At 46.1% G+C, this 23,873-nt stretch overlaps 1 protein-coding gene across 1 annotated transcript in view; it reads right to left on the bottom strand.

Annotated features, from left to right (window-relative positions):
- Nucleotides 1-14,056: 14,056 nt before the first annotated feature.
- Nucleotides 14,057-23,873, bottom strand: part of PLEKHB1 (pleckstrin homology domain containing B1) — a 384,556-nt gene continuing 374,739 nt past the window's right edge. The window contains exon 6 of the mRNA XM_078658558.1: nucleotides 14,057-16,187. Coding sequence (XP_078514684.1) covers nucleotides 16,051-16,187 — 137 coding nt within the window. The 3' untranslated portion in view covers nucleotides 14,057-16,050. The remainder of the gene's footprint in view (nucleotides 16,188-23,873) is intronic.

Below are 23,873 nucleotides of genomic sequence, written 5' to 3'. Positions count from 1 at the left end.
GGGTGACAGCGGACATCCCTGCCGCGTCCCCCTCTCTAATTCAAAATCACAGGATTGACAATTGTTCACTATCACGCGGGCCAAAGGAGCAGCATAGAGCAAACGTATCCATCCAATAAATTCGGAGCCGAAGCCCAATTTCTCCAACACAGCAAACAGATACGACCATTCAATTCGGTCAAAGGCCATGGTGGCATCAAGAGACACCAATACGGTAGGTTGTGACAGGTCGCGGGCTCTACCTAAAACGCCATGCAAACGTTTAAGGTTGAGCGCGGTGTTACGGCGTGGCATGAAGCCCGACTGATCCGGATGTACCAAAGTAGAGATCACCTTGACCAACCTGATTGCCAGCAATTTGGCCAATATCTTGGGCTCTGCATTGAGCAGGGAGATAGGTCGATAAGAAGAGGGGGAGGCACGGGGCTTACCCGGCTTATGAATCACAACAATATTAGCGATACGCTGATCATAAGGGAGGATGCCGACTTCCCTACTTTTAAGAAACATGGCTCTCAAATGGGTGCTATTTTCTGAGCATTCAATTTATAGAGTTCAATGGGAATACTATTGGGACCCGTAGCTTTCCCTGAATTAATGCTCCTAATGTCTCCCCCAATTTCGTCATCAGTAATCGCGGAATCCATATATTTCCGGTCATCATCAGACAATTTAGGCATAATTATATCCCAAATCATCTCAGCGTGCTCAAGATCATCGTGTACATTCGACGAAGAATAGACATTCTTGTAATAGGAACCAAAGGAGTCAGCAATCAATTGAGGGTCTGTCAAAGTCTCAGGACCATTACCCTCAAGCTCAGGGACCAGCCGAGACGCGCGATCTTCCCGCTCCAGCCAAGCTATAAGCTTACCGGCCCTATCGTCATGTTCGTAAATTCTACTCTGAACCTCATTATGCTGCGTTACAGCCGACTCTCTAGACAACCCATGATACTCATCTTGTTTGAGACTCAGCTGATGCCGGTTCTCAACAGTTGCGTCAGCTGCAGTTTGCTTTTCCAAGCGGATGATCTCCGTTTCAGCAGCAGTGATGTCCGCCAAACGCCTTTTTTTCTTGCCAGCAATGAGAGACAATGCCTCACCACGCAAGACCACCTTATAAGCCTCCCACTAAGTCTGGGCCGATTCCACTGTTCCCCGATTGTGCTGAAAATAACGCTCGGAAGCACCACACAATTCCTTCCTAATAACAGGGTCGCGAAGATGCCAGGCATTAATGGGTGCAACTCCACCTACCATAGGCTGCCCCATCTCCACTCGGACCCAAACTGGGGAATGATCGGATATACCCCTACCCAGGTGACGTACCTCCCACACAGTATCAACCATTGCAGCGGGCAACATGATGTAGTCAAGTCGTGACATAGAACCGTGTGCAGCCGAAAGATGAGTATAACTCCGAAGTGTAGGATTTAAAAGACGCCAAACATCAACCAGACCCAGAGAGTCCAGAAACTCAGAAAGCCACTGGCGGGCCGGGGGAAGCATCCTCGGCGGGACACGGTCTAGGTTGCCATCCAACACAGTATTGAAGTCACCACCCAAGATCAGAAGGCCAAGTGGGAGCGAGAGGAAAATATTAGCAAGATCCTTAAAAGTGTCAGATTGCAGGGCCGGGGGAACATAAATAGAAAGGAAAGTAACCACTTTACCCCCGATCCTCCCAGACACTCCCACATATCTATCCCTCTGGTCCGACCATGTGGCCTGCTCATCAAACAGAAGGGCCCCTCCTCACCAAGATCCCAACACCCCATGAACCTGTCGTAAACCCGGCATGTGCAATTAATTTATAGCCCCCTCTATGAAGGGCCATACAGCGATGGCCCACGAGGTGAGTCTCCTGGAGAAGTACCACATCCGGCGAGTGACGTCTGATAAATTGGCTGACCATGCCCCTCTTGATTTTGTCTCCCAAACCATTTACGTTCCAACTCAGCACCCGAATCCCTGATCCCCGAGTAGAGCTAGACATTCACCCCACTCCCTCACGCACGCGCACATCATTCAAGACCCAATGCAATATGAAATGAAACTGAAAACAAAAACCAATGAACAACCCTCCTCCCCAACTCAGAGGACCTCCCCCCTCCCTGCACCCCTGCACCCCTGCATCAGGACCACGCCCCAACCCCAACTCACAGTGTGCCTGTCGCCCCGCCCAACAATGGTTACTAAAAGTAGGAAGAGGAGGCGCCTACCGTGCAGCCCACAACCCAACCCCCAAACATAGCCGTCCCAGGGAACTAACAATACAGCCCAAATCAATACCAATACACGTTAAAGAAAGGCTACTCCCCCCTCCCCCCCCCCATAAGCAAAAATCAAGTAAACAATCAAAATAGGAGTCTTTCATTCTGGGCCCTGCCGACCATCCTCAGTATCTTGTTGTTCGCCAGTGTTATCAGGTCTAACAGTGTCCAACCAGTCCGATGCCACCTCCGCATTGTCAAAAAACCAAGTGCGCTCGTTCGATTTGACTCGCAGCTTAGCAGGATATAACATAGAATATTTAATCCCTTTGTCTCTCAACCTCCGCTTGACTTGGAGGAAGCTCTGGCGCATCTTCTGTACCGCTTGCGTGAAGTCCAGGAAGAAGGACACAGTGACGTTTTCATATCGTAGCGGGCCCTCTGTCCGCGAGGCCTGCAGCGCACCCACTTTCATGGGCCTAGGCAGCGCACCCACTTTCGGCGGTCCGCCTGGCACTCTATGCGCTCTTTCCACCGTGAAGAACTTGCTAAGGCCCTTAGGTTTCAGGTGGTTGAGAATCAGGTCCTCAACGAACAGATCAGGCGTGCGCGACTCCGCATTTTCGGGAACACCCAAAATGCGAACGTTGTTGCGACGATTGCGACCCTCATAATCGTCAAGGAGCCTTCTGGTTTCCTCCCGCGCCGCCTGTAGTGCCCGACTTCTCTCTGTAGCTCGGCGGTATCATCGACCAGGCTCGAAGTTCGGATGTCGAGGGATTTGACTTTCTCGCTAGTCTTAGCGTGATCCGTGCGCAAAAGGTTAAAGTTAATCTTAACAGAGTCCAATTTGGTATCGAGCGCATCCATTCTAGTTGCCATAGATGTCTCAATTCTGGTGACAACCTCCATTATGTCCTGTAAAGAAGGCTCAGAGCCGGCACTCGGCAAAGTGGTCCCGGTAACTGGAAGTTGTTTCTGGTCACCTGGGGACCCCTTGGGGAGAGTATACCTGTCCAATTTATTGGACTGGACAGATCTCTGGACCCTGCCACCCCTGACAGAAGATTTCTATGAGTCTGCTCTAGCTGCCATGACGGGCGACCTCCGTAGATTCAGGCAACTAGGCAATCGATGTGCTAAGATACACCTGCGACAAATCTTCGTAGCCCTAGGGACCGAGCCACGAGCAGTCGTATCAGGCTGAGGAGAGTCACATCAGAGGCGCCCAGCCGCTAAAGGCCAGCCCAAGGAGTGGTTCCAGGAGGGGGCACCACTTCCGGTAGACACAGCCGCTGTTGTCGCATTAGGTCCCAGCCACCTCTGACACCAGAGTCCGCAGCCTCAGCGACGGGAAGGCCCAAAACTTTGGACGATGAATTGAGGGGGTAGAAATGCATCCTTCAAGCCGCAATTTCACCAGGACACAGCAATACTATTCCCCCATCGAAAACTGTCCTCGGGTATCAGGATAAGTAACAGGATAGACGAACGGAGGAGCGGGTCTCACGGAGCTACACGATCACGTGGCCATCTTGGTCCCGTGCTAGGCTCCTCCTCGTAGCCCAATGTTTAAGCTGAAGGTAGGGGTAGTGTTCACTATCCGTGACCTGAAACTCTCTCTTACTGTCTCAAATGTCAATACATCAAAGTTATGAAATAGATCTGATAGCTTTAAGCAACCTCCTTATCTCCAGCATTCAAAGGGTCCCTCGCATAAAGCCGGCGGGAAAGACAGGTTGAAATTCCAACAGTTTTTACATGTTGTGCGCGTGTAGTCCCAGTCAACATCGTTGATGGGTTTTGGTCCCTTTCAACGAGTCTTCACAGTTTGTGGTGCAGTCACCTAGTGCTTCACAGTTTGTGTGCAGTACTGGGTGTTAGTCCCATCTACGCAGTTCTATTGGGTATGAGTCCAATGTTTTTCAATTTCTAATGGTATGAGTCCCATGTATTCATTTGTTTTGTTCACTCTAACCTCCACATAGAGGTTCTAATGGGTAGAAGCATCATGTGTATCATTGTTTGTGCGCATTAGTCTGCCACTTTCGTGGTTGTCTGACCCTAGGCCTGTTTGGCTGTATGGTTAGCAGTCAACGTTCTTTTTCATTCTTCCCCTTACTTTTTTCTTCGGTTGATGTTGAATGTAGATGTTCCATTTTGTTTCTGGTCCATTTTCTTACTTGTATTTTGGGGAAAGTCAGTTTGTGTGTCTCACACATTTCTAATATTTTCATTACAAAATTATAGGAGGATGATGGGTGGGTAATATATACATAGCTGAAAGAACATCACTAGGCAACAGACTGGAACCGGACAGTTTTCATCAGCAGTACCCCTGCGCTTCGGTAGGCGTCGTCTGCGGCTCCGCGTCCGTTGTCGTGATCACTGGGATGACGTCGTTGGAGTACTTAGACGCTGCCCTCGCCCGCTGACGTCAGTTCTTCTTTTTTCCCCGCCAGCAAACACAGATCCAGGAAGAGCTAGTACCCGTAGTCACTTTTTGACTAACTTTTTGGTCTTTTTGACTATCTTTTTTGAGTCAACTTCGACTCCTGGTGCTGGTAGGGATGGCCGGTTTCAAGCCGTGTGACGCCTGTCACCGACTGATGTCAGTTACCGACCCCCACAGCTGGTGTCTCTACTGTCTAGGGGCCGACCACGATGACAAGTCGTGCCCCAACTGTCGGGCCTTGACCTCGAAAGCTAGGTTGGAGCGGTCCCGTAAGCTTCTTGAGATCCAACAGTCGGCTCCGAGCAGCTCGAGGAGGAAGTCGAGGGACTGGTCGCGGAGCCACCACCACTCGTCGGGTTCCAAGTCCTCGCATTCAGGTAAGTTTAGGCATGGGAAGGATAAGTCGAAGAAGCGACATCACTCTTCTGACTCCCCTCGCCAGTTGCGCGACTCAGCCATAGGTTTGGGTGGCACCACCCATGCGGCTCCGACGAAGCCACAGGCGTCGTATCCAGCTCCACACCCTACGGTCCCTGGGCTCAATGAGACACCGGGCGAGATTCAAGACTCCCTTGTGGCCATGAGGACTCTCTTTCCGCCCTCGAGACCAGCGTGCGCGCCTTCGGGCCCCAAGGTTCCAACCGGGGGTCCTAGCGTGTCGGCAGCTTCAGCGCCATCGGCGACTTCGGCCCCAGCACTGCAGGACCCCCCCGGGATCCAGGCCTGGATCCGGGTCAACAACAGTCTACCTCACGTCTCCTCCACTGGTGCTGACCCCTATGGTGCCAGTCCTGGCAACGTCCTCAGACGCCACCCCCGGTTTCAGCCACGGTCTGGGTCCGGTGTCGGAACGGCACGGCTCGGCGCCGTCTCCAGCGTCAGTGGGTGAGCAATTCATCTATGACCCGGCTCCGTTCTTTATGCCTGTTTATCAGGACACGGATGAGGGGGAGGAATGGGAGGGGTCTGAGGACCTTGTGGCACAACAGTGCCAGTTAAGTCAGGACTGGGAAGATGAGCTGGGGGAGGCCAGTGGTCTTGACACATCGCCTGACACTAGTTTCATCTCTCCTGCCTCCGTGGCTATGGAGGAGGGTGCTACATATGGTGTGGTGTTGCGCAGGGCAGCCAAGGCCTTGGCTCTTGAGCTCCCTGCTGCGGCCTTGAGGACTAATCTCCTCACTGAGGTGCTTCAACCGCCAGTAAGCTCTTCGGAGCCTATGCTGCAGTTCAATGAGGCCCTCACTGACGTTCTGATGGGCACTTGGTCCAAGCCCTCAACAGTGCCCCCTGTGGAACGGAACATGGCCCGACGCCACCGCCAGGCTCCGGCCGACCCCTGCTTTCTGTCTGTACACCCCACCCCGAGAGTCTGGTGATCCTGGCCTCTACATCCCAGACCGCATTTCCGACCGCTCCCCTGGATCGGGAATCCAAAAGTCTTGATCAGTTTGGGAAGAAACTGTTCTCCTCAGTCAGCCTGGGGTTGCAGTCCATTAATTCTGCATGCCTTTTGGGCCATTACACCCACTCTCTGTGGGATACGGTGGCGGACGTGCTGCCTCAGTGTCCGGAGGAGGCCCAGACACGGCTTGCGCAGGCTCTTGCTGAGGGGCGGGATGCAGCACGGTATTCCATCCAATGTGAACTTGATCCCACGGACTCTCTAGGTAGAGCGATTTCATGACGGTGGCGATCCGTCGCCACGCCTGGCTGAGGTCCGCCAATTTTTCGGGGGATGTCCAGAACATGCTCATGGACATGCCCTTCGATGGCCGTCGCCTTTTTGGCGACAAAGCAGATAGTGCACTTCAGAGTTTCAAGGACTCCAGGGCAACGGCCAAGTCCTTGGGCCTGTCGGGCAAGCGCCAGCGGATTTCTGCTTTTTGTCCCTTTCGAGGCCAAGTAAGGAGCGCCCCCAAACGTTCGTCCAGCCACATGCTGCAGAGCCAACCTCAACACGGTTGCGAACGTGGTAACCGCCGTGGCGTTGGATCAGAGGCCCTGTCAGTCCACATCCACAGCATCCACCTCAAAGCCTTCCTAGTCCGAGCTTTCAGGCCCATTTAATGCCAGGGTTCGACATCACCTACTCCACTGGCGTACCATCACTTCAGACAGGTGGGTGCTGCAAATCGTCCGAAGGGGATACTTCGAGGCGACCCCTCCAGCCATGCCACTACAGTACCACCGCATGTCAGGGGATCACTTGCAACTTCTGCAGGAGAAATTTACGGCCCTCTTGACCAAGGGGGCCATGGAGCACGCTCCTGGGCCAGAAGTAGGACGTGGTTTCTACTCCCACTACTTTCTGGTTCCCAAGAAGGGCAAAGAGGGCCTGCGCCCTAATTTGGACCTCCGGAGCATCAACAGCTTAATCCGGAAGGAGAAGTTCAAGATGCTGACTTTAGCTCAGGTCCTGGCTGCCCTGGACCCTAGAGACTAGATGGTTGCGTTGGACTTGCAGGATGCATATTTCCACATCCCGTCCTGCCGGCCCACTGGCGCTACCTGTGGTTCACAGTAGGCCATGAGCACTTTTAGTTTACCGTGATCCCCTTCGGCCTCACCAGTGCTCCTCGGTGTTCGCGAAAGTGATGGCGGGGGTCGCAGCTCATCTACTCAGATTAGGGGTTGCAGTCTTCCCCTATCTCGACGGCTTGTTGTTGAAGGGCGGGCTCGTCCCAGACAGTCGTCTCCAACCTCCGACTATGGCCGATCTCCTGCACTCACTGGGGTCCCTCCTGGGATGGGGGGGCCACATGGGAGAGGCAGAGATCAGAGGCCAATGGTCTCTGGTGGAGTCCCGGCTCCATATCAACCTTCTGGAGGTGCGGGCTATCGGGCTTGCACTGAAGGCATTCCTTCCCTCTGTCCGGGGAAGGTAGTGCAGGCGTTCACGGACAACACCACCGCCATGTGGTACTGCAACAAACAGGGCGGGGTGGGGTTGTGGACCCTTTGTCAGGAGGCTCTGCGCCTCTGGACATGGCTGGAACACCAGGGCGTCACCCTGGTGGTTTAACACCTGACAGGTTCCCTGAACGCCAGGGCGGGCGAACTCAGCCACAGGTGCATGATGGATCACGAATGGCATCTGAACTCGGACGTAGCGCAAGGTCTCTTTCAGCAGTGGGGAGAGCCTTGTTTAGATCTAGTTGCCACCGAAGAGAACGTGCAAAGTCATCAGTTCTGCGCGTTGGAATTTCCAAGGCGGTACTCGCTCGGCAGCGCTTTTCGTCGCGAGTGGAGTTGAGATCTGTTGTACGCCTTTCCGCCTATACTACTTCTGCCCAGAATGCTGACGAGATCAAGCGTGACTGGGCCCAAGTCATCCTTGTGGCTCCAGACTGGGCAAGAAGATACTGGTATCCCGAGCTACTCAGTATGTCAGTTTATCCCCTGATTCGTCTGCGTCTTCAGGAGGACCTTCTGTCGCAGCAACATGGGACGGTCCTCCAACCGACCCTGTCATGTCTCCACCTACATGCGTGGAGATTCAGCGGCGACAGTTGAGGCCATTTGACTTGACTCTGGAAGTCTGTGATGTCATTCTGGCAGCCAGGCGTCCCTCTGCGAAAACAGTATACACCTGCGGGTACAACAGATTTGTAGCATGGTGCACAGCAAAGGCTGTGGATCCGCTCTCTGCCCCTCTTTCAGAGGTTCTTCTCTTTCTTCTCTCTTTTGCTCAGCAGGGTTCTGCTCTGGGCACTGTCAAGGGCTCTCTCTCGGACATTTCTGCCTTCTTGGGGCTTCCTGATCAGCCTTCTCTGTTCAAGTCCCCTGTTGTAAATAGATTCTTGAAAGGCATCAGGCACATGTTCCCTCCTATTCCTTTCGTGATGCCTCAGTGGGACTTGAACCAGGTTCTTACTTATCTGATGGGCGCTCCCTTTGAGCCGCTTCATAATTGCCCTCTTCGTCTTCTGACTCTCAAAACTGCTTTGCTGGTTGCCACCACCTCTGCCAGAAGAGTGAGTGAGCTCCAGGCTCTTTCATCTAAGCCTCCTTTCCTCTCCTTCCAGTCGGACAAGGATGTTCTGAGGACTCGTCCTTCTTTTCTGCCCTTCTTTTTACATCGGCCAGTCCATTACCTTGCCCACTTTCTTTCCGCCTCCACATCCCTCAAAAGAGGAATATAGGCTCTACCGGCTGGACCCAAAACGTGCACTCTCCTTTTACCTCAATCGCACACAGTAGTTCCGGGTGGACGACCAACTCTTTGTTGGCTACATGGGCGCTAAGAAGGGACGGGCGGTGCACAAGCGGACCACCTCTCAGTGGGACGTTTTATGCATCAAGGTCTGTTATTCCTTGGCTAAAAAGGAGCCTCCTGTGGGGCTGCGCGCCCATTCCACTCGGGCCACGGCGGCTTCTACTTCCCTGGGTCCGGGAGTCCCTTTGTAGGACATTTGTCAGGCAACTACGTGGGCCTCACTGCACACGTTTGACAAGCATTACTGCCTGGACAGTCAAGTCCGGCGAGATGGGTCTTTTGGCCGTCAAGTCCAGAGAGATGGCTTTTTTGGCCGTTCCGTTCTCCAGGACTTCTTGGTGTAATCTTGGTTTGCAGGCCCACCACCGAGGTTGGCATTGCTGGGGTATCTATTCTAAGGTAAGGAATCTAACACTAACGTGTTTCTTTCATATGCACAAGTTACTTACCTTCAGTAAAGATATATCTGTAAGAAACATTAGTTAGTGTTAGATTCCTTACCGCCCCACCCATCCTTCCCATTCTGCGAACCGATATCTAGGGTTAAGGTATCTCCCTTTGAGGGCCCTAGTTTTATGGCACCAGTGTCGGTTTCTTGCATGGCTCTGCGTTCCTGGCACGGAAAGCTATGTACAGAGCTAACGTCAGCGTGCGAGGTTGGCGTCTAAGTACTCCGACGACGTCATACCGGCGATCACGACGACGGACGCGGAGCCGCAGATGACATCTACCGACACGCAGGGGTACTGCTGACGAAAACCTTTCGGATCAAGTCTGACGCCTGGGGATATTCTAAGGTAAGGAATCTAACACTGACTAATGTTTCTTACAGATATATCGTTACCGAAGGTAAGTAACTTGTGCTTTAGGTATATTGATCTTTGCATTTCCTCTACATTGTTTATTTTTCTTATATGAACTTCTTGTACATCTCTTGTATATTTTCTCTGTATTTTCTTTCCATTTCTCTTGTCCTTCGGTCTTAACTTTCTTCCTTATTTTCCCTTATACTTACTCTTGCATATCACCTTTTTTTTCTTCCTTGCTCACCTTTAATTTTCCTGGCATGTTTGCTATTCCTTTTTCTCCCCTATTCCATTTTCTATTTCTTGGAGTCATCCTTGCTTGAACCTTTTTCTTCCTTGTGGTTTCTATTATTGTTTTGTGGAAGAAGGGAAGGTTTTTTTATTTTTTTATTTATTTTTTATCCTCATTCGCGTGCATGGCTCCAATCTATCAAAACCAAAAACTGCCACAGAGCAAAAAAGAAAGTAAGGCTGTGTTCTGTACTATCTCAGCGTGTAGCTGGCGGGAAATTTTATTAGGGAGGGCGGAAAACCAATTCCCAATAGCACAATTCACACAAGCCATACAAGGTCTTGCTTTGGGCTGAATTTTAGTAGATAGGCCCGAGGTACCGAAGCCCCCATAACACCATGACACTTGGTCAAGGGAAGAAGGGTAGACAATGCGCGCATTAATCATAGGACCTGGGGGGAAAAAAAAAAACCCAGGCGTATCATCACTACCCTAGCATAGTCCAAAAGGCTCTCCTACTAGGATTTCCTGCCCTAGCAAGGTCGAATTTAGAAATCTGGAAAAGTGATGCTCGCCATTCATATACTGTAGGTGGTTGGGCATCTTTCCAATGTCTGCATATCTCCCTACGTGCCGCCAGGATAGCATAAAACAGCAAATTGGTTGCGGCATTGCGGACTTTGCTTCTTAGGGCAAAGATTACCAGAACCAGGTCTATGGAGATGTGTTCGCCCAAGGACTCGGATAACTTATTCCCAATTGCTTCCCAAAAAACGGACAGATTTGGACATTCGTAAAACATGTGAATGTCTGATGCTGCGATGGACCCGCATCTTGGGCATAAGACCGGGCCCGTTAAAGAGAACTTTGTCAGCCTCTGTGGAGAATAGTATGCCCTATGTATTGTAAAAAGGTGGTTCCTGCGGAGCCACGCAGGTTTCACTAGGTCCCAGAGTACTGCACAGGAGGCGGTCCAAAGCTCTTCCACATCGATGCCTGGCATTGATTCAGCCCATAATGATGTCGGCAAATGAAAGTTGGTATCCATTTCATCTATAATTTTATTATACCAGCGTGATATTTCTTTCTTTGCAACCGGGCTATCTAATAGGCAAGTCACCAAATCACTATTACCACCTATAGGTAGACTACTAATCCGTGCTGGCTGCTCTTTATATGATTGTGACCAGCTAGAGATTTGAATGTATTTAAATCTCGACAGACTTGATCCAACTTTATTAATTAAGTAGTCCCATGGAAGCAAAGACCCATCCATAAACAAATCTTCCCAAATATTGATGCCAGCTACTCTTAGTGGATTAGTAAGTGCATCCATTGTCCATGGAGGGGGAGCAGGTAGATTCCATATAGGAGCCTGGAAGAAGGGAAGGTTTGTTGTAACCTGTATTATAATTATATGGTTAATCTCTGTTACTTTCTCCCTAGCTGCTCAGCCAGTGTGAATGTGATGAATGGAATGTTGGTTTTATAGGCATGTTTGGGTGCCTGCAAGCTTGATTGTGACAGTTGGAGTATGGGCTGAGCAGCAGGCCGAATGCTCCTGTGTGGGGCTGCATCTCTTCAACTCTACATCGTGTATCAACTTCATAAATCTACTTAAAATGACATCTTGGCTACAGACTTCATCACTACAACATGATGTCAAAGTACCAGCCAAATTCAAAGATTTGATGATGTGATATATGAAAAGTTTAATTATTTTGCTCAAATTTCTTTTGTTGTGTTTTTGTTCCTTTTTAGGGGGGAAGGTGATGTAGTAAGTGTAGAGTGGCACCGCGCATTATGCTGTTACGTAAACAAGTTGTAACACATGCATGTTATTGTGTATGTTATTGTGCTTTGAACTTCTCTTGCCCTGTATCCTGTGCTACTGATAAGTAAAGGAGACTTGGGCCACTCAGAAATTCATGCCACTAACAAACAATATTGATTTTAGCTTTTGCAGCGTTGTTCATTGTATTAGACTTTGTATGTTGACTGTGTCATCCTCCCATCTACATCAGAGCTTCAAGCAATAAGCAAGGTCCAACATACATCAGGATGCTGTGATAGCAGGTCCTCTATCAGAAGAACATGCATTCATTGGTAGCTTGCAAAGAACATAAGAAGGGTAGAAGTCACCCCAATTCCTGCAGCATTCAATGCCTATGTTAACACAGAATAGTTGACTGCGCTGGTAGAGGCCGAATCACGTTGCTGCCACAACATGTCTATGGAACACAGGTTAGTTGTGTTGATATCAACACTTGGGGGTGTATTGCTGCAGGAGCACAGACAAAACAATGTTCAAAACCTCATTCTGGGAAAAGGAACTATGCCAAGCTAAATATTTATCAGAGTGACACAATGACTTTGCATAACACAGTGAAAATGACATAGCCTTTGCAAATGCTGGGAAACCTGTGCAGTGTGCAATTTTCATCAAATACATTATAAATAGTGCTGTGCATCAGTGCCATACTCCAGGAAAACAGCACAACATTGATGGCAAGGTGAAGGAAACCTGCTGCAAAGCTAAGAGTAAGGCACGAAAGTGGCCTGGACAACCCAAAATGGAAAATTAACAGAGCCAGAAGCAGGATGTGATTCCAAGGAGCCACCAACCCCAGAAAAGTGATGGCAGAAATGTACTGATGAGGAGGTAGAAATCCTCAAAAGTGAGGTAACAAAACATAGGTGTCGGGAAATACGCCAAGGAGGTAATTTATAAACTTCTTCATTTGCATCAATACAGCCTTCTCACTCTCTTTTGCTCTCCACCAACTGTGACACAGACTGTTGTCCACATTCCAGAGCTCCATTTTACATTCTAGTGACAATACATACACTATAATCAAGACACACTATGTGTCCTTAACCCCTTGCGTGCGGCCGCGTTCCCCCCCCCGGTGCTGAGCCCTAATGAAAACGGGCGTGGTCATGACGGAACGGTTCCGTCATGAGCACCGAAAGGGTTAAAGCCAAATCATGCATAAACGCAGGTCTTGGAGTTAATAAAAGATGGCGTGTTTGAAGGATGGCAAAGAATGGTATTAAAATACTTTTAGCAGCTTCTATTTCTGGAAAAAATTATGAATTTGCATACTTGTTTGAATAACTGGATCAACTTGAGGGTGTCTTTCTGTTACTGACTCTTACTTTCACTTTTACTATAATTTATAGAAAGGAGGAATAAAATATAGAGAATGAATAATGGAAATACATTACGGGTGAGTAGAGTGCTTACAATTCCCCTAATTGATTGATTGATTTGTTAGAACTCCCCTGGGGAGGCGTAGCAGTTTTGGCGCATTCCCAGGTCTGCCACTTATGGTAATTCTGGGAATGTGTCAAAATCCATGTTTTTTTTGTGGGAACACCCTCGCACCAAACATGAGATGCCTCCCTGGAGCAGAGTAATGTAACACTGCAATTTGCACTACTTTGCGTTACTCTGGATTTATCAAGCCACTGACGACCAAGCAAGGTGGCCTTGCGTGGCTTGATAAATCGCATCTCAAGGGTGGCGCCGCTTTTGCAGCCTATTGCGTGGTACAAAAGCGATGCAAACCTTGATAAATATTTCTCCACGTTTGTAAAACAGTTCAACAATGCAGCAAAACAAAGACTGTGCAAATTCGATTTGAGACAATCCAAGTGCAGCAGTTCAAGCTTTTATTAGACTTAAATACATTTCTATTTTGTAATGAATGTACGATATATATTTAGACTTATTTCCTGCAAAAGTAATAAAATTCAGTTCTGTGAAGTTGCAAAACAGCCTCTCTTCAGCACAAACATTCATCAGATTTCAACAGTCGGCTAGTCCTCATTGTCACAAATTTCGAAATGGCATGATGACTTAGCCAAAATGCGTCCAGCGGATGTCCAGAAATCCTACTGAATTTGAGATATTGGGGCATATTATCAAGACAGGCGACAAAATTATCCCTGTTTTAGCGGCAGAAAACTGCAGCTAAAACGGCGATAATGGGCTTGATAATATGCTCTATGGAATTCCAATTGAAGCTCATGTTAGATGTGAAGGACATCTAACTTGGGCTTCAATTGGAATTCCATAGAGCATATTATCAAGCCCATTATCGCCGTTTTAGCAGCAGTTTTCTGCCGCTAAAACAGCGATAATTTTATCGCCTGTCTTGATAATATGCCCCTTTGTCTGAATTAAGGTGGTCAATGCATTTCTTTATCCTTTCATATACTGCGTAACAAAAGCTACAAATATGGTTTCTAAATTTAGTGGGTTTTTACACTTCCATAACCTTTATGATGAAGCCAAACTGTACATGTTATACGTAAAAAATGCACATGCTTGAATCTGGTTTTCAATGCTCTGATGCTATGCATGAAAATTAACTTCCTAAAGGCTCAGACTAGGGAAATGCTTCTAGGTGGCCCAAGGGACAAGTGAAAGGTACTTTCAGGATATTCATTCATTTCCCCCAACAAGAAATTATTGTGTAGGCTGCGTGGCCTTTGCACAAACATATTTCCAATGGACCACTGCTTGATAATGAGAATTTCTAGAATAATAAGTGAACTTCTGCGCTTAGAGATTAATTGGTTTGGGATGTGTAAATGAATAATTCAATCAAGTCATGCATTATTCCTTGCTACAAATCTAAACAAAAGACCTATCTCAGAACACTCTAGCTCAGCACACTGGGCAATGACGCAGTCTCTATGTCATGACTAACAGTGACCCATCAGAGAAATCTACAAAAATACCTTCTACAACCACTACTCCTTGGCTTAGAGACTAATTCCACAGTATGCCACAATCTTTATTGATCCAGTAATTTTGTGGAGTTAAAACATGTCAACTCACAGCCACCTCATCTACTTCATAATAGCTCATCTGTTGACTGTCAACTAGTTTTCGTCTCTATAATTGTTCAATTGTGCCAACAGCGAGTACTAGAATACTGCTACCAGCAGATTTTAAACTGGCATGATTTTAATTCAGAGGTTACTGTCTTCCAAACACAAGAATTATGTCCACTGAGTATGCAGGCAGTTCATAGATAAGCTGACTCCCTTATGACTTTTTGGAGCAAGTGAATAGGATCTCACCGACGAGATGTCAATTTATAAGATTAGGGTAAATAAGTTTACAAATAGGTGTCAGCACTGAACTGTATGAAAATGTATTAAACGCTAACAAGTAGAACCACAGGAAATATACCAACACAGGACACTGTTGGACTTAAACTTCCTCAAAACATAGCCACCATAGCTTTCAGTTAGCATGTAAGGATCAGAGACTTCCCACCCATGGTACCATGAGTCAACTTAAATGTATGATTAACCTAACATGCCCTGGCAGGAATGGCTACCTCTAGTTTCTCAACATGCAATACCCTGCTACCCTCATGGCAAAGCTTGCAGCTCTGAGCTTCTTGCTTCTGCTTCCTCTTCCCGAATAAAGATCATAAGCGTGTGGAAGAGTGTTTACTTCTCTCCACCCAGAGACTCACAAACCTTTTTCCACTTACTAATCGACAATTTTTTTAGGTCAACTTTTATTAAATTCTTAAAGCTGTGGCCTTTTTCTCTCTGCACTCTGACTTTAGGTTCCAAGTGTCCTGAGGCTTTTGTGATATTTGCAATGCACACACCTTTATGTACCATACAAAGCGGTTATGCAAATGGATTTCAAGCATTTCCACCTCCTTCTAGTGCAACTTTCTTCCCCTCTACCTGGAGCATTAGCTAAACACAGGTGCTGATAACTAGTCCTCTGAAAGGTCTTGGTGGAAGCCAGTCTGGCTCTTTCATGAAGCCTTTGTGACTAGATATCACTACTATATTTCTCTTCCCAAAATATGATAACAATGCTACATCATACTGTGCTTGTTACTGTTCCGCAATAAACTTGAGCTATAGGCTAGTGGTCCACACTATATCTGTTGCTTAATACACAAGTAGTTACCAATGCTGACAAGTAGTCTGAGGGATTTGCATGGTGGGGGTAGCTAAGTAAGAATGTTTTATTTTCATCCAGATGTTAACAGGATGTAAACCAATCTGTAAGTTCTTCTACTGCATATTAGAACACAGCTTGCACAGCATACGTTTAGTTTCTTTGTCAAGCAGAGCTACTCAAAACCAACATGGTAGCCACATAAAGGAGCTAAGAGCAGTGCCAGTGACCGCTCCGGCAAGCATTCCCAAAGCCATCTGGGTTCCCAAGTTGTTGTAGTTGTCTTCTCGGACAATCCAATGTGTTGTTCCAGGTACTGGATGAAGAGATAAAAAGAAACATGGATAAATGAAGCTGGAAGTGACCATCACATGTTTACTAAACCAACCTAGTCTAGAAAGGCACTGATGCAAGTCCAAATCAATGCATGTTTTGCCATTTGTGTGGATTGTATATCTACTGCATTTCACACTGTAAGTTGTTTCTATCTAAAAAGAATAACCTCAATTAATCTGCGGACCTACATGTGGGTTGCACCCAACATAATGATGAGTAATCTTAACAGTGATACTTTGCAAAACTCCTTTACCAACTCCTCGGCCCCAACTCATTTTCATCACCAGGGGTATAAACCAAGCGTCCTGGGACAGGGTCAGCTCTGCACAGTTGTGGGTAGATATACACATCATGATGTGTTTTCTTTTTAATATATCTTATTCATTTTCAAAATGCGACATAATAAAAGAAAACAAACCAAAAACGAATGACGCAGTCACGTTAAAAGCCCCAGCGACATATCTGTGGCACATATAAAAAATAATAGAGAAAACATACAGCACCACATTATCAGGAAAGCAACAGCAATGTACAGTAGCAAAGGTATCCTCGGAGCTCCCTAGTTCCCCTATCATAGTGTGTTTTCATACTGGAATTCAGGCATCTCCTTCTCGAGTCATCATACAAGGGGCCCCAGAGCTCAGTCCACACATGGGCAGAACTAGTCTCTATTGAGCTCCTTATACCTCCTTTTCGCCACATTTTTGCCATGGTTTGCTTATTTCTACATAATTAGATTTAATAATAATAAGACTTTTTCTCTATGGCAACTGCACCAGGATTGCATTTGTGTGCCTTACATGGAACTTAACCTCAGACAAAAAGGAACAGCAACAAATCAATAGTAATATGAATAGACAAAGGATATTTTCAGGGATAGCAGAGAATCTGCGATTAATTCAAGTGAAAGCTGTAAGATATGTTTTCTGAAGCATGAGTTGAGTTCTTAATTTAATAGGCAAAGTGTTTCCATTCGTTTGTTGTAGCGCCTGTCAAACAACTGATTTACCAACTGTTTTCTGTATTGCTACAAGGTAAATTTTGTCTGGGTAGGGATCAATAAATATAGTGAGTCGCACATTGCACAAAATTGCGACTAGCTAAACCTAATGTACAACAGTGTCTCAGACACTTTTTGCGATTCCCAATGGGGTCGCAAATTGCATGACTCATTAATATTAATGAGGCCCTCGCAATTTGCGACCCCATTGGGAGAGGCTAGCACTCCCAATGGGAGTGACTGTTTTTTCAATAAACGTGTTACTTTTTTTCAAATGCAGCTCATTTTCATTAAAAGAAAAGGGGATGCATTTAAAAAAGAAAAATGAAAGTTTTCAATGTCATTTTTTAAGGGCAGGCAGTGGTCCCACGGACCACTGCCTGCTCTTAAAAAATATTTGCAAATGCATTCATAAAGTGAAAGGGGTCCCCTGGAGACCCCTTCCCGTTTACAAGTGGCTTATCACCCTTTTGACAAGGGTGGTAAACTGCAACTGTTTTGCGACCGCAATTGCAGTCACAAAACAATTGTGCATGGCAATTGCACTCGCTATTAGTAAGGGACGCCCTTGGACATCCCTTCCTAATAGGGCGTCGCTTACCATTTTTTGAAAGTCGCTAATAGGTTAGCGACTCGCAATATAGAGTTAGTACATTGTGCAGACATTTTTTGCAGCCGCAAAAGGGCCATATTCCCATTTGCAACCGCAAAATACGGTCGAACATCTTCCCCCTGGTCTCCCTATATATAGCCAGGTCTAACTGGGGTGGCATTGTGAGCAAACAAAATAATGGATTTAACCCAGATCTCTTGACTGGGGGTGAATGTTTTGATTTGTTCTGCATTCTGTCCATCAATTGTGTGTCTTATGCTTTCTCGCCCTGGTCCCCCTAAGCTCTGACTGTTGTAGATGATGACAACAAGCTGTGAAGATGAATTAATATGCTCCAAAATTTACGCAAGGGACCCCTAGGTGACAGGATTAGGCTGCCCTGTGCCTTCACCATTGTTTTGCACTAGTTAATGTGTTGGCAGTTCTCAGTGACTGCCAATGCCCTGGTGCTGGAGTATTATCAGGTTGATTGTAGTAATGTATAAATAAGACAATGACATGCTGTGTTAACAAATCCCACTGAGTTGAGACCTGTTTAGCAGTCATCAGTCCACAACAGAAGTAACAATTTCAAATATACTGAAAAAAATGAAGTACACACTAAGGTGCACTGGTTGCCTCACAGTGTGACTATATATATATATATATATATATATATATATATATATATATATATATATATATATATACATATAAATATATATATAAAATAAATTCAAATGAAGAATGTCATGCGCTCACGTGAACAAGCCTTTTTGGTGAAACGCGTTGTGTATTAAACTGCATCTTTGCTATTTTGGATCCCCTGCTGTCTTTTTGCCTGAGAGCGCATGACATTCTTCATTTGAATTTATTTTGGACATATTGACCCGGATTGCTTCGCCGGGATCTGCGCCAACTTCCATCGGGTTCCAGCACTCCGGTAGAAGCGTTTCTTTTTTCACCATATATATATATATATATATATATATATATATATATATATATACATATATATATATATACATATATATACATATATATATATATATATATACATACACACACACACACACACATACATATATATATATATATATATATACACACACTAAAAAAACACAAAGGTTAAAGTACTAATAAAAAAACACTGAAAATCACCAGTTATAGTTAGCAAAGTTAATTATAACTTGCACCCCCATGCACTGCTTATGACCTCACATATACCATCACTCATGACATGTTCTATGACATCATTTATGACACAGCTGATGACATCGTCCAAGCTTTTTTTGCACACATTACTCCATAAACTCTAGTGTGGCATTAGCGGCCTGAAAGTAAGTACAAAATAGCTCCGAATAATATGAAGCATCATTAATGCCATCACACAAACAATTCCTTTAGGTGTAGCAAGCATGTGTTATGTGCAACATTGTTTTTTGTTTAACTGTATTTTATTAGGTACAGAAAAACAAAGAAACATACAGTGCAAGGGTGCAGTTTCATGCATATCATCCCAGAAAGCGCAAATGAAAGGCGGTAACAGACATTAGCTCTTTTTTCATTCGCCAATCGTGATAGCTTCAGGGCGGTACAAACAATAATCAATGCATTTTATGGAATGAACCAAGGCAACGAGCATAAACTTCCAACAAGGAGTACGATAGTTTTACACTCAGTCATCATAAAAAGATCAAGAATAACAGCCTTCCACACAATCAGCCCTCTGTGTCAGTGCTATCATTGGACCTCGAGGGACTGTCGGCATGGACGTTTTCAAGCAACTGGGCCCATAACAAAATCTCATCAGGTGCCCCATCATCATTACGTGACACTCTTATATGGTGTTCTTCGGCCTCCCCATTCCAGCAGGTCCCTTGACCAATGATCAAGCAACAGGACCCCAGTGCCCAACCATCCATTTTGCCAAAAGGAGGGCCAGCTGAACAAGTTTGTATGAAATTTTACACCCCTTAGGTCTAACCATCAAGACCCAACAAGCAAGCCAGCAGCGTTAGAGGGATCGGAAACCCAGTGGCTTCCTCAATGAGAGGCAACACTTGTCTCCAGTAATCCAGGACCTTGCCGGAGTCACAAGCCAGATGTAAAACAAGTGGCGCCTTACTCCCCACAATGCACACATCTAACCTCTCTTGTGGGGTCCATTCTGTTCAATTTATATAGTGCGACATACGTATAGTGTAGAAAGTGAATACGAAGTAGTTGGAATTTGTTATTACAGGACACTGTGCGCACCAGGGCTGTTGCACTTGCCCATTCTAAATGTGAAATGGGTAGTTCCAAATCCCTTCCCCATGCCCCACGCGCGGCAAATTATAGGTGTTGCATGTCCCCCCTGAGGGCTTTGTAAAAGTGCATGATTAAATGCCATCCCTCCCCCCCATCCAATTAGGCCATCTAGCACCCCGGAGGGCTGTGACGCCTCAGGGAAATCAATCCATAGCTCCCTCCCTGTGCTTTCCAATTTTGCATAGTGAAGAAGTGGGCCAATCCGATCCAAAAATAATCCTGAGTCTTGGAAAGTGATAAAGGTTTCTCAGGGGCAGATATCACCTGACTCCCTCCCGCTCTCCAGGAATCCATGGGCATATCTACAACTATGTTTCTGAAGGGAGGAAGACCCCACAACCATATTGCCCTACTGAAGGGGGCTCTATGGGCTACCCTCTGGACCACCCGATCACAGATTTCTGTTGTTGTTTGGATTAGATACAGGTCTGGGTGTTTTGACTTGCCCCAGCGCATCAGTAACTGTGATAACATGTCACCTTCCATCACAGTCCACAATAGCCGTTTCTCACAATTATCTGATTCTGTCAACCATCGTGCGGCATGGTGCAGATGCACAGCGTTATAATCAAACTGTATGTCCGGGACAGACAACCCTCTATCCTCCAGGTGACCCTTGAGGGTTGCCAGTGCCACTCTGCTGCATTTCCACGCTAAGTGTTATGTGCAACATTGAGCCTATAACATACACTTCATGGGAAGCTGAGTTTACATTAACAATCAACCACAGATAAATGAGTAACCTCTACAGCACACAGTATTCAAACTGTATACAACGGTTCAGAGAAAAACAAGTTCCTCAAGATACTCAACGTCTGTTTAATGGACGTAGACGTTTTATGGTGCGTGTAGCACAGAGACAGTCAGTCATATTTACTTTAAATTCAACAGAATTGAAGACTATACTGTGCGCATTTGTTAGCATTCCAAACTTACTGATATCTGTTGTCGTGGTAGTTTCGAGGTAGTACCATGGTACACAGCGATGACAAATCATTATCTGATTGGATAATGACTGTCTTCACAGAAACCGAGGGTGGCCATGTTGTTAAGGCCACTTTGCCAGTGATCTTGCTTAGGGCGTTAAATATAGGTATTAGGTTTCATATGTTTTACCTACCTATTACTACTTAATTAAAGTGGCAATAGGTAGGAAAACATAATTATGTTTCTCTATATTAAAAAAAAAATTATTAGGGTAGTACTGCGGTACTACATAGATCATGTCTGCCTTTTTAATTTGTAAATATTTTTAATATTGTCAGTATGACCCCAGGGGGTCGATAATGCGGTGTTGCCGCATAAGGGCTAATGAGGCCCTATGTGGCTGATTCCAATTCCATTGCTCCATAATTTCGTTTTCAACCAAAACCTACTCCTTTCAAAGGAATCAGTATTACCAGTGAGTGTCCCTGTATTTATTTCCAAACACATATCCACCAGCAACAAAGAAGGTTGAACTGGGTTCGGAAATAGGCCTGAATATGAGGAAAACGTGCGGACAATTGTGAAGTGATACTGCTTTCCCTGGGTTATACCACATTCCAGATGAAGAAACTTGGAATCGCCTGGTACAGGCACTGTTATACTGTTCGCTATCTGTAATACTGGGTGTCGCATCTGTAGTGACCAGCTGGTCACTGTTCTAGTGTTTCTAATTGTATGATTGTCCCACCCACTCCCTCCCATCACCTCACCTCACACCCATTCATCACAGGTGTCACAGGTCATGTGACCCTGTCAATAAAAGGGGCCGGGCGCACGTGTTCTAGGCATGTTCCAGATATCAAGTCGCCATGTCTGCATCAACCCTATTAACACATGGGGGGGCCTAGGCCCCTGACAATTAACATTGGCGATGAGCGGGCGGACCCGCGTGTGCAGCCGCCTTGACTTTGAGTAAAGGGGAAGAGTACGGTCCGTGTCGAGGGCGCTCCTTCCAACAAGAGGCACGAGGTGGGCAAAGCAGATGAAGCCCGCCTTTGCATGTTCCGCACCAGGTGCTGAGGGTGAGCTTATGGTGGCACAACGAGCATGTCCCAAGAAACAAGAAAGGACAAACTGGCCGAGTGTCCTGCCTGTCACGACCCTAAAGAGGCTGTCGCGGAGAAGGCGAAGTACCGGCTGACCCGGCAGGCGTGAGGTGAGCCTGCAGGGTGAAGGAGATGCTGCGGAGCTGTGGCGGTCCCCCGGTGAAATAAGGGGCGGAGTGCCAAGCTTGGTGCGAGAGTCCTGTCTGCAAGACCTAGAGGGTAATAGTCCATCACTGCATTTTGAACAAAATTTGATCCAGCACACAAATGTCTTTTTTCAATTATTCAACAGTAACCATAACTTGTAAATCACAGTAGTACAACATTCGATAGCAGAATCAGTAGTGTTGTTTTGAAGTTCATTCTTTATTTAAATTAAGGTATCTTAAGGAAACTCTCCCTTTCTTCTCCTTTGGTTTTATTCTCATATAGTTGAGAGAGCACTGTATTTACAGTTTCCAATCTCTCACGTTTGATGGTTAAGCAATTGTTGAGGCTTTATGAGTGAGTTTTGGCCGGCTCCATCGCGTGGCGTCTTCCGTAGTGACAATTGCTTAACCATCAAACGTGAGCGATTGGAAACTGTAAATTTTGTCTAGATTTATTGGAAGAAGAGGAGTTTTTATGTCAAATTTTGTATGGCTTTTTTTTTTATTTATTTAATTTTTTTGTATGAATGGGAATCAGAATGTTTTATGTAGGACACCACACAGTATTACATTTCCAGTACGGAAGAGTTGAGAATACAACTGCTTGTGCCTAAATAGAAGATTAATCCACGAAACCTGTAGTTCATTCAATGATTAATTAAAGTAATCATTCAGATGGAATAGCAGCATATTTTTTCCCACATTTCAGTTTGTGTTAATATTGTGGTTTTATTAGCCCTTGGGATGCCGGGTGATTAGGGCTTTTCCCCTTTTCTTACCTCAGTCTGTGTGTACCTGGTCAGGTGCGTGGGGTTCCCTTGTAGGAATTGCTCTACTGATGAGAGCCATCGAATACGTAGGATAACTTGGGTTGTATTCCCGCCTGCTCTTTCATACTGGGGTGTGTTAATACAGAAATGTCAGAACCACATATGTGAGTTACACGGATGCACAGATAAATAGATTACTGGAACATCCCTCGCTAATGAGCGGGGATCAACCTACTACTAGTGCCAATAACCTCAACAAAATTGAGAAATTGAAACAGCTTAAAAAGAAAAATATTAGGACCCAACTAGATGCTCAGGTCCTGTTAGAACACCTCAAAAAACATAACTGTTAGAAAGAGAAATAGCTAATAACAACTCCACAATCCAAGACACAAAGACACTGCTGGACATTTCTAATAAAACTATCCTGGATTTTAAAATACATGCTGTCATTCAAAAAATCTGCAAAGTGGCAAAAGATATTAAGAACTATAAAATAGAGGTTGTGTATCCATACTTCTAGGATGATTTTTACAAAACCAACAATCCCAGTAGTCTCAACTTAGGGTAAAGGGCCAGGTTGCGGAAAAGATTTATTACCTTTTCAGACACATCCTCAGATTCTGGACCAGAATACTTTGGACCTCCTAACCCTAACTTCTACTACCAAGGGGTCCAACCTTTTCCAGAGAGAGGAGGCAATTCCGGGGCAGAGGAGGTGGGGCATGGAGAGGCCAATATATGGAACAGAGGGGGCAATTCATAGTACAGGGGGAACTCAGGACAAAGAGGTGAGTCTACCGGAGGTA

This window comes from Lissotriton helveticus, chromosome 8, assembly GCF_964261635.1.
Source record: "Lissotriton helveticus chromosome 8, aLisHel1.1, whole genome shotgun sequence".
Classification (NCBI taxonomy): Eukaryota; Metazoa; Chordata; class Amphibia; order Caudata; family Salamandridae; genus Lissotriton; species Lissotriton helveticus.
This window is presented reverse-complemented; position numbering and strand designations above follow the sequence as displayed.